General features: G+C 38.3%; 1 protein-coding gene across 4 annotated transcripts in view; it reads right to left on the bottom strand.

Moving 5' to 3' along the window:
• Positions 1 to 1,266: 1,266 nt before the first annotated feature.
• The window catches only part of plekhm3 (pleckstrin homology domain containing, family M, member 3), a 49,169-nt gene continuing 38,512 nt past the window's right edge, over positions 1,267 to 11,923 (bottom strand). For all 4 annotated transcript variants that reach the window (XM_031732952.2, XM_039600286.1, XM_039600284.1 and 1 more), the window contains exons 7-8: positions 8,481 to 8,638; positions 1,267 to 6,935 (exon numbers count right to left, since the gene is read on the bottom strand). In XM_031732952.2, the coding sequence (XP_031588812.1) occupies positions 6,773 to 6,935; positions 8,481 to 8,638 (321 nt within the window). In that variant the 3' untranslated portion in view covers positions 1,267 to 6,772. The remainder of the gene's footprint in view (positions 6,936 to 8,480; positions 8,639 to 11,923) is intronic.

The following is an 11,923-nucleotide window of genomic DNA, read 5'->3' as shown; positions in this document are numbered from 1 at the left end:
TCTTCTCAGACTTGTCTTTCTCCTTTCTAAAGAAAAAAAAATCAGATTCATAAATCAAAACTTTGCCTTCTTGCAATGAGATGACTGATTAATAAATTACTAAGTCATAATCAAGTCTAATGCTGCATATACACAGATCTTTCAGTTGAATCAGTTGCAGTACGCATGCATCTGACAGGACAGATATGTTGACATGACAGCATCACACAGCTGCTGCAGATTTGTCAGCTGCACATTCATGATGCGAATCTCCTGTTCCAGAACATCCCAAAGGTTCTCTTATTGGATTGAGATCTGGAGAGTGCGGAGGCCATTTGAGTGCAGTGAACTCACTGTCGTGTTCAAGAATCTAGTTTATATGATCTGAGTTTCTGACGTGGCATGTTAGCCTGATGGGAGCAGTCATCATATGAGGGTACACTGTGGTCATAAAGAGATGGACATGAGCAACATCATGTGGGCTGTGACATTTAAAAGGTTCTCAGTTGATAATGAGGTGGCCAAAGTGTCCCAAGAAAATATCCCCCACACCAACAGCATCAGCAGCATCAGTCTGAACTGTTGATACAAAGCAGGATTGATCCATGCGATCATGCTGTTTATGCTAAATTCTGACTCTACCGTCTGAATGCTGTGACAGAAATCAAGACTTGTCAGACAACAGTTTTTTCCAGTGTTTTGATTTCCTGTTTTGCAACCTCAGTTTCCTGTTCTTAGCCGACACGAATGGTACCTGATGTGGTCTTGAAGGTTTAGAAATGCTCTTCTGCATACCTTGGTTGTAATGAGAGGTTGCAGGAGTTACTTTTGTCTTCCTATCAGCAGCAGGGCTGTTACCCCTCTGACCTCAGGTATCCACAAGGCATTTTTCACCCAGAGAACTGCTGCTCACTGATTATTTCCTCTTTTTTGAATCACTCTCTGTAACTCTAGTTCCCTGAAGAACCCCAAATTCTCCATAATTTTTACTTTTCGTATCATGACTATATTTTAATGCAAATCTTTGAACTACATATCTGTAGCAAGAGTATTTCTACTACATGGTAATACCAATAAGTTCAATTTAAGCTTAGAGTACTTCTTCCACCCTCAGCTCAGACTCATAATTATCCAGTTTTACAATTAGAAGATACACCTCTTATTCTTGGATGCATCTTAGTACACTCTTAGCACACTCATACGCTTTTACACTGTACTGTACACAAAATATTAGCATTCCTTAATGCAGTCAAACCCAAACAATTTCTCAACATGCACTCAAAACACTTTCACTGTTGAGGAGTTTGTCTTTATTGGCATCAGTGGCTAGCAGAAAAAATTTGAACAAAATCTAACAGCAGGAAGGGCTGATTAAATAAGACAGAAAAAAAGTTCAACTCCCTGTATTTGCATCAGAATTTGGATGTGAAAACAAGGATAATAAAAAAACTTAAAAGTGCAAAAGATTTTCAGTCCAGCTACTGTGCTTAAATACTGTACAATATATTATTCTCTAAGACCACACTGCAATGATCACCCTGTGCCTGAAACATGAGCAACATTTCAAGTCAAGTACCAAAAACTAAAAAAAAAACAACACAAAACACAAAAAAACAACAACCTTGTGCTCGCACGGTCATAAAACTTCCTTAAAATTTCAACTTAGGCTTGAGCTGGAGGTTACTAGGATAACACTGCAGTCATGTAAAGAAATAAAAAAAAAGCAGCTGGCAGATGTTGCAGATGTTGCAATATTGCAGTATTATTTAAAAATCAAATAAACATGAACCTGGACTTCCAGGTTGCAGTGAAACAACAGCATAAAATTAGCAAGTAATTTAATACATTTCTCAAAGTACACAATCAAGTAACTTTAGCTACATAGCGGCAAATTGTAGGGCCCAGCAGGTATTTGTCTTATATGTGTTTTCTTTCCATAAATTAGTAGGTTTCTGCTCTTGAAAAATGCATCATTAGACTGGAACAACAGAACTAAATGTCCCTTTTACCTTTTAAAAAATACTTATGGTAGTACTTTCTATTATAGATCGGTAAAAATATGGTAATAGTGAAGTTGGAAATGAGGAGATAAAAATCACGTAATTAACTTGTATCAACGACTATAAAGAGCTGAGTAATATTACACTGACATTTATGCAGATGGGTAATAACAGGCCATATGCCTATGAAGTTAAACCAAAAGCTAATAATAGTAATATGTTGATAAAAAAATAACCTGCTAGCAACAAAACAGGAAAATCTGCATTCAAATTTTTATACACTGACTTGCAGAAACTGGTAGTAACCTCATAATAAGGTAATATTGGTTGATGTTTTATATTTTAGAATACTATTATCATATTACAACACTAGAATTAATTCTGCCTTATGTCAGAAACAACAAACAGAAAAACAGCTGGCTCTTAATTGATATTAATGTCACTATTGTCATTTTGTTTGTGGCAGATGAGGACAGGCTGACTTTTGGACAGATTCTAGTGTTGCTCTGTTTATGCAAACATGTCTTTTAAGACCTTGTATGCATTTGCGTCAATTTGCATATTGGCTTATGTCTTCAGGATGTTTACACACCTCTTGCTGTGTTTTATATATTTATTCAGATGACTTCACTTGTACAAATAGAGAAGTGAGCATCACCCGGAGGCTATACTTGTGCTCTGAGCTATTTAAGATGACAACAACTAATGTTTAGCATGCATAATGTTTACTATGTTCACAATCTTAGCTCACAGTGTGCATAGCATATTAATGTTTGATAATTAGGTCTAAACAAGTAACTACACAAATGCATATTCCACCCATATTTCACTCAGATTCACAGACATAGGCTAATGATAGCATTACAGTACAGGTAACATCATAAATATCAGCGTTGATACAAGATAATTACTTTGTAATTAAGTGGTAATAACTTGTAATTGCGCCATTATTAGCTTTTGTTTCTTACTGCCCCACTGTTACTACATTGTTACCAACAGTAATATAAAGTACTACAGTAATTAGTATCCAGTGTTTACGGGTAATTGTTTGAATTTAACTTTTACTAATATATTTATTATTGTCTTTGAAACAATTGTAGCCAATTCACTTAGTAAGTCGGCCAAAAGTAAATGCATGTCTCTTGCTTCACACAGGTTCTAATTTTACAACCCACTTTACCCATACACAGCTCAATCGATTACACTCGTATGAAATTGAGGGTGACACAGACACACAAATAAAGGTTAGTTAGATGTAGCCTCATTTCTTCAGTCATTTTCTTCTTTGAGTCCTTTTTCTTCTGTTGCACTTTTGCTTGTGAAATTAATATTTTGGGGATAACCCCCCACATTTTTTTGTATATTGTGCAAAAATCACAATATAGAGTCTGTACTTTGTGTGTATAACTTTGTGTAAGCTGCCTGTTTCTACACACAGAAAAGCTATAACGCTTTTCATTTCTATAATTTGTGCATCATTGGTGCTTTGTGTGCTTATTCAGTTGATGGTTTGTTGAATTTACAAGAAAAAAAGGCTTTGAATCTTGTTCCCTTTTGCAGTGTGTAATGTTTTAGTGGCATGAAATCAGATTTTGTGGGTGATGTGTAGATTTGTAGAAATAGCCATAGTCTAAAAACAAACAAACAAACAAACAAACAAACTCTACAATCTGGCAATCAGTAACAGGAATATAATCCCTAAATCGACATATTTTGAATAGACCCTCTGAGTTGAAGCTGTTTGTTGCATAAAGGTTGGGGCCAGGATGAGGTTTGATTATGCTCGTTATGCAACTGGAAACAGATGAGCTAAGTTTGTGTGGTGGGCTGGATTTGGACTTGATTACACGTGATTTATTCTCCGTGCAAAACTCTGTGTGATAAACAGTTGAGTGATCTTTGACCTCTGCTGGGCTCCAAAGTACAAAAACAGCATGAGTTCATAGTCAAAAAGTAAAACAATAAAAAAAAAAAACTCAATTAGAAAAAACAAAAACAAAAGTCTTTTTCCAGCAGGCACGATCAATCGACAACTTAAACACTGTTTTTAATATCACCCGACATGACTTCAGTTATGACCATCAAAACAAACAAAAATAAATAAATAAAATAAATAAAAATGATTTCATTTCAGCTCAAACATCCTATTTAGTTTCAATGCGTAGCATCCTGAGTGCTTCACAAACACGTAGAACTGTCACTGATCTCACAAAAACACATATTCCTGAATCAAACCAGAGCTGAAGTTTGTCACATTTCAACATTGATGTAATTTTATGGCTCAAACAAGCTGATGAAGAGGAGGTTAAGAAAGGACAGATCTGCACTGAGATTTCAGCTTGTTAGGAAGAAAAACAAAAGACAAAAAACAAAACATATTACACATTTTGGCATATTGAACTTTAAAGCTGCAGTCCTTGAGTCTTAAGATGATGAGAAATCCAATATTTCCTGGTTTGCAATATAATTGAAATCTGATTTTATTACAGTGCTTAAAAACAAAGAGAGTGCAGCTTTCAGTGATCACTACAGGCAGACTTTACTATCTTTCACTGATTGGAGCAGTTTCATATTTTATGTAGAAAAAATAAAAGCTTACTGTATCTAACATTTCACTCTACACCAAACCAGAAAAAAATAGCAGGATTTAATTATTTACTCTTAAACCAGCAAAGAAGACAGAAAATTAATTTGATTAATTTCCTTTCATTATTATATTCTTAAAACTTGATGTAAACACAGCTGGTTCAGCGCTGTAAAGAAAATGTTCCCAGACCTTTACACATCAGAGCTGTGGATTATAAAGGCCATCTAGGTTGCATAGAGATACTAAAACGCTAAAGCTGCTATCATGCTTGATAGATTCTGCATGAATAAAGCACAACAGGAAGTAGAATGACACAGGAGGGGAAAAAGGCAACAATGAACGATTAAGTTACAGTTTATATTATTGCCCCTTTTGTTATTTTACAGTCAGAGTGATGGAGGGAAGAAAACGTGCCCAAACACACTGACAGAGTCTGCAATAAAGAAACACTGATCAAACGAGTGAGTGAAAATCCACACGTTAAATAACTTAAAAGATAAGTAGGAGAGAGGAAGGATTTTTATACTTTCATACAAATTATTTTTTTGTTTCTTCAGAACAGCAGCAGCTGTGGTCAGTTTGGATTTAGTCAGAGACTGTAAATGTCATTGCCGACACATTGCCACAGTTTAAAAAACCAAACTAAAACACTGCTCATTAAAACAGCCCTGCAGCAGAATCCACTTTCCTGTGTTTATCCACGTGCTCCAAATGCAGAGTTATCGCACAATGTTGCAGGACAATGGGTTTTTTCCCCAGACAGTAAAAATATTATAAATAATAAAAACATTAGCTAATTCAGCAAATTAATACTGTCATTAGGAGACAAGCTGAGAACATTTGAGTCCCGCTGAAAATATAATCTGTTATTTACAGTAACTCTGTTCAGGGAGTTTGAGCATCTCGACAACAATTTGTGGCACTATTGTGAAATCTGGTCTTATGATTTTTATGAGCCACTGTGCGTCAGCGCACCTGTGCGTTCAGAGAAGATGTGATTTTAGCAATATTATAGGAAATCTGCTCTTAGGTGGGTAAAACATCTGATTGTGCTGCAGGACTGTTTTCAGAAGTTTTCCTCCTGGCACTATTTTTGTGTTAAAACAGCTTATTTTAATCACACCTTCCTGTCCTGTACTCGTCATTAAAACACACTTTTCTAAATCCTCTTACAAAGGACACAGTTTGTGTACTTCATTCACTCCAGCACGTTCTGAAAGTGATCTCAGGCTCAGTCTTCTTGATTGCAGACTGAGGACTGGATTTTTATACCAAATCGCTTCTGTTAAAATGTTTTTTTCTTATCAGTGGTCAATAAGAACACGGGAAAAAAATACATCTTATAAAATGCGTTTCACTTTTGACTACCATTATAAAAATTAATTAACTGATACCTTAACCTTTAATATTTGACTGCTGACATAAATATCACTGACATGAATACAAGCTGACAACAGCTCCTTCTCTCTGAAAGGAAAAATGGTGAAAAAAGGGTTTGAAGTTTTGAGTGCTCTATCACTTGGACCCATTTCCCTTACACACAGATCCGTTTTCAGTTATTTTCTATTTTAGTCTGTAAACAAAGACAAAAACATTGATTGGTCTCAGAGGAGGGGGAATTTAAAATTTTGCTTATTTCACCTAAAAGAGAGCAGCAAATTTAATGTTGTTTTTTTACACATCCATTGCCAAGATTGTTTACTAGTTTTCTGCCTACTGACTACTCATTGTATTGTCAAACTTAAGCAGGCTTTGAGAGCAGGTGGTTACAATGCACCACATTATTTTTAAGCTTGAATTCCTCCAGTTGATCAGCTTTGATTATGCACGTCTAGCTCCTGGAGGTGGAAAAATGTAAAAGGTAGGAATGAGGAGTGAGGAGGAGTGGGGATAAGGATGGCAGAGGATAATCTGTTTGTGCTGGACTACAAAATGCAAGTAGCCTGACTAAGCAGTTCTTCAGTCGGTTTTCTTCCTGCTCTTTACAGCAAGCCAAAGGGTGCTCGGCTCAGGCATGTGCGTTGGCAGGTCCACACACAAAAACACAAACCTGACGCTGCAACAAATGCTCCGAGTCCACTCCCTGGTCACTGCTGCCACAAGGTCCATCCTGCAGACACACACAAATCAGAGAAACAGCCTTGTTGTCCAGGATGATGGCTGGGCGGCGGTGCCCTGTTTGTTATCGCTCCTGCGGGTATTTGTCTCAGGTGTCTTGGTAGGGCACGTGGAAACAGCCTGGGCTGTCGTCATCAGGTGACCAGAAGGACGATGGCCTCTTGTGGTGGAGTTCCCGGCGAACGCAGCGAGGACACGGCTGTGCTTTCTGTCGACACTCGGCGTGGAAAACGGCGCCGCAGCTGTCACACCTGCAAACACAAAGACACACGTCGGTCAAGTTTCGCCAGCTGTACAAGGACACTATCAGAGAGTCAGATTCATACCCCATACCAACTCTCATGCATGAGGTGTCATTTGGCCCTGCAGGACTGAGTGGCGAATTATGTGAGGAAGGAGTGGATGGTGACTGTGTGGTGAGATTATGAGATTAGGTCTTACATAGGCATGACCTTATGCTTTGGCAGCTCAGGGTAAGGCTAAGTAAACATATTTGAGAATATATCATTTCTATCTACTAATGAATCTGACTTCTAAATATATTTATTGTACTCAGATTACTGGTGCAATCCAATTTCATTCACTTTCTTAAATAAGACACCTGAGTTCCTCCTTCTACCTTGAAACCAGCTTTCTTCTGATTTGCTAACCCTTGAAAACAGAAGGTTTGAACAGCAGGTGGGTGGGGCTTTTGTGCTCAATGACATCATGCAGAGCTAAGAGTTGAAAAAAGTTTCAAATTGAGTGTTTAAGGCAGTCTGAATTTGAAACTTCAACCAAGTTTACTAAGTGTCCAAAACTATAACAGAATTTTTGTAATTAAAAATGATCTTTTTAAGCCTTTTCCAGTTTTTCCGGAAAATTAAGCAAATCAGCCGCAAGTGTTTGTTACACCAGTGAAAGTGGCATCAGGGCTCCCACCTAAATTCTAGAAAGGAAACAACCAAACTTCCAAAGAAGTCTAAAACCGTTAAGTGAAATGCATATTGCGATATTCCATAATAGGATTCACAGTTCAAACTACAAATATTACATCGTAATCTGATAGCAATAGATTGGAACTATCCATGAAGTAGCATAGGCTATTAACGCCCAGTTATTGCTCATTTCCTGCATCTTCTGAGTATGTATAACTAAGTCAACAGCTCAGTAAATCTTTACAGCTCTGTTCCAGTAAGGACAGCAGATATGACTGTTATCAGTTAACACTTCTCAAGTCATAAAACACAGCTCAACAAGGAGGGTGTGTGTACGTCCACAGCTCACAGTCTTAACTATTGGTCCTGATCAGCTCTTATCTCTGTGATATCTGTCACTCTGAGTTTCAGTGATGGGGACGAGGCTCTGGACACTGTCGTGAAAATCCCTGCACCCAAGACACACACACACAGACACACAGACACAGACACACACACACACACACACACACACACACACACACAGAGCTCTCATGCCAACCAGTGTTAGTAACAAACCGCAGACTCAGTCTTGGTGCTCAAAAAGTCACGTACACGTTAGCACCTCATTTCCAGATAGCAAAGTGTCAGCTTTGCTATCTGGCTGCTACCCGGCTTTCTCCCATGCAAACTGTTTTTAATCAATTTCTGGATTCAAAACAATTACTGAGTCAATAAAGTCTCCTGACTCCACTGAGAAAATAAAACTTTAAATACATTTATCTGGAAACTATCAGTTATGTGCGCTGATCTTCCAGCTGACCTTTTTGCTCATAATATGAAGTAAAATGTAAAAACAGTCATGTTTAACTTGTAGAAAGGTTATCGAAGGATGTGTACCTCCGGGTGGCGTTCTCCTGGAAGGGATAGATGACCTGCCCGTTTTGGCAGAGTTCACAGATGAAGCCTTTCTCTCGACACAAGCTGCAGCTGAAAACATGCGAGCTGGCAAACTTGATCACCTTGGACAGGAAAGGAGCCAGTTTTCCATCAATCACCTAGAGAATGATAAGAAAGCATGGACGGGTGTGAGGGATAAAAAAGATGAGTAGCAGGAGACATAGGAAAAACATGAAATGTGACAATAAGTGTAACAGTTGCTATGTTTCTTCTTCTGATTTCTTTCATTACCTTTTTTTAAGCCCACTATCTCCTCCTTTGTCTGTTTTTATCTTTTCCTTTTTAAGTTTTTTCTTACAAGTTGAAAAATCTTTAGGGTGGCCAATAAAGAATTAGTCACATGCACCAAGGTAAAAACTAAATGAAAAGTACTAAAGCATGCATCATAGCTCAAAATATACATTTAATGTTTGAACAAAATTCCTAATGAATGTGTTTGATAACATTTAACTTAATATAACTAATTCAGAAAGCAATTTTATAATAAGCAGCTGAAACTATAATATTTTGACAATCAAGTCAAGACAGCTTTATTTGTATAGAACATTTAAGAGACATCAAGTGTCAGCCAAAGTGCTGAACAGAGGGACAGTGTAATCAAATAAAACATGACATTGATAAGGCTTTTATTATTATTATAGCACTTTTATTGAGTCATTCTACAGAAGGACCAACAGAGAAGCATCATGAGATGAGATGAGATGAGATGAGATAGCCTTTATTTGTCAGTTGCAGGTCTTTTGCCCGCAACCAAGATGACAGACCTTGCCGACCGTACATACAATACACAAACATCACATTGGGGAGACAGGTCAGGCTAGGTAGCGAGGAAAAAAACATCGAAATGTGTAACACAAAAGGATAATACAGGAATGCACAGATATCAACACACCATAGCACAATAAACACAGACAAGCAACATGGGAAAGAGTTCCAGTGTGTACATCTGATCTGGGACCGCTGCAATCTTTGAGGGTTGCCAATACATGTACCTATACATGTCTGACTGACAAAGACATTTCATATCCTTGCTATGCAGATGACAAACAGCTGTACTTCTCGGCTAATCTGCCAGGAGCTAGCACTGTAGCTCATGCGGATTTGGCTGCTGAAAGGCAGGGGCGTTTCTATGATCTAACCTTTAGGGGGGCTCAGGCCCCCATCATAATGTCATGCGTACAGAATGAATAACCACAGATCTCAGTATAATTCACTAGTTTTATACTAGTGAACTCTTTAGTTATTAAACCAGAGGCAAAGAATCAGCTATGTTGACCAGACACTTTTTCTGTCTCCTAATCACATGCAGTAGAGACAGTAAGTATGCCACTCTCTCTCTCTTTCTACATCCTCCTCACGCCTTCTTTTCTCTGACAATCACACACAAACACATTGTATTCAATGAGAAAAAAAACACAACACTGAATCCAATGAGAATGATTAGATTCTTATAGGTTTCTATCCACATTTGATAACCCTGTTTAGTGATGTGAAATCATCATCAATGTGTGGGCAAAACAGAAGCTACTTTGGCTTTATAACTACATATCCACTCTCTCCTGTTTTAATTTGCTTTTTCTCTTTGTTGTCTTCATTCTGCTCGCTCGCTCTCTGTTGTACTCGCTCGCTCTTTGTGCTGTGTCTTTTGACTTGAAGTCACCTGGAAAAGTAGCTGTGCCGTAAATAAATAATGAAGCCCACTTTGACGGGAATAAGAACGGAAATCTTTAACAGACTATAATAAAGTACACAAGATCCTTTGCTGGCAAATAGCAATAAGCCAGAGGACCAATGGCTCAGAATGTTCAAATTAAGCTAGTACTAGATGAGTTGGCAAATTATGACATTAGATGACAATGTCAGAAAATTTTGGGGTGTTTGAGTACCACAACAGAAGGGTCTAAACTTCCCTGTGCTGAAAGGATTGCTCCACCCCAGGTCAGAGGTCAAACTTTCTTATACTCCCCATTTTGTCAGACTAGACATTAAGTTAGTGGCTAGCAGCTGTGGCTAATAATAAAATGGTAATGTTAATGTGAGGCCTCGGCAGCAAATGTTATCAGTCCTGCCCAGTAAGTGTCGTCATATTAAAGTCTTAAAGGTGGAGGCTGAGAAAAGTCTGCTGGTGACAAAAACAGCAGAAGACCACCTTACCAACTGTATGTGATCACCTATTAAATTATGGTGCAAAGTCAGCAGAGACTCAGCACCACCTTGGACAAGCTAGAAATATTGTTGTTTTTTGGGGGTTTTTTGCACTAAAAGAATCGTAGAAGTATTTAAAATATTTTTCATGTACACTCATAGCCACTTTATTGCTCACCTGCTTGTTAATCCGGCTTTGAACATGGCATAGTTACTGGTGCCAGACAGGCTGGTCAAACTATTTCAGAAACTGTTGATCTACTGGGATTTTCCCACATAAACGCAGATGCTCCAGAATGAAAATTTCCAGTTTTGCCTCTCGCAAAACTTCAGAGTGGCTTTTGTTTACTTTAATAGCCAGGACTTGGTTGTTTTTTTGTATTGTAACATTTGGGTACGAGACCTGAGTTGCCTTCTTCAAGGAAAGCCTCTACTGTGTAGTACTTTCTTAAAATGGTCCCTTGAATTATTTCAAGATCATCTTGGGGGAAGGATGTGTTGGCTAACATGTTGAAGTATCCTTGTTTAGCAAATTCAGTTGAGTTTTGCAAAGTGCAGGTGATCTGGGGCAAAGACATGTCTGAAACTAATATGGGGGAATGGAGGAAAATGACAAATGAAGAAACTAATGCAATGCCACATTCAAAAAGGACTAAAACAAAGTTGAATGCTTGGTGGAGGGCAGAAAAACAAGACAGGAAACTAAAGGAAGTAAGGCAGACAGTGTATGAGGTGAACAACGTTTGATGGCAACGCTTGGCAAGTTCCTTAAAGAACTGAGGGATGGGGGGCTTAGCAGTGGGGGGCTGGAGTTGTAGAGTCATGAATAGACGATGAGAGACTGCACAGAAAGGGTGTACACACTCTTAACAGATATAAAAACTCAACATGGCTTCAAGCTTTGTTGTACCTTGTTAACAGTGCAGACAGTGCTATAAGCTTAATAACCCAGGATATGTAAGACAGAGGGAGAAATTTAATCGAAAAAAACAGTAGAAAGTAAGAGAAAGAGTAGCAGATTCAATATACAAGAGAGATCTTGAGAGAGGGCGAGAGCCTGTATTCAGATACAAGTGGTTCCACCTGGCAGAGCTCTGGACCTGCCAATTATAACCTCCTTCATGCTGTTTGTTAGACGATGAGGACGAGAGGATGAGAGACGTAGAGAGGAGGAAGAAACCACACTTACACAGAGGAAACCTAGCACACCGAGGTACAGTGACAGGACCAAAGCAAAG

Source organism: Oreochromis aureus, linkage group 16 (assembly GCF_013358895.1).
Source record: "Oreochromis aureus strain Israel breed Guangdong linkage group 16, ZZ_aureus, whole genome shotgun sequence".
Classification (NCBI taxonomy): domain Eukaryota; kingdom Metazoa; phylum Chordata; class Actinopteri; order Cichliformes; family Cichlidae; genus Oreochromis; species Oreochromis aureus.
This window is presented reverse-complemented; position numbering and strand designations above follow the sequence as displayed.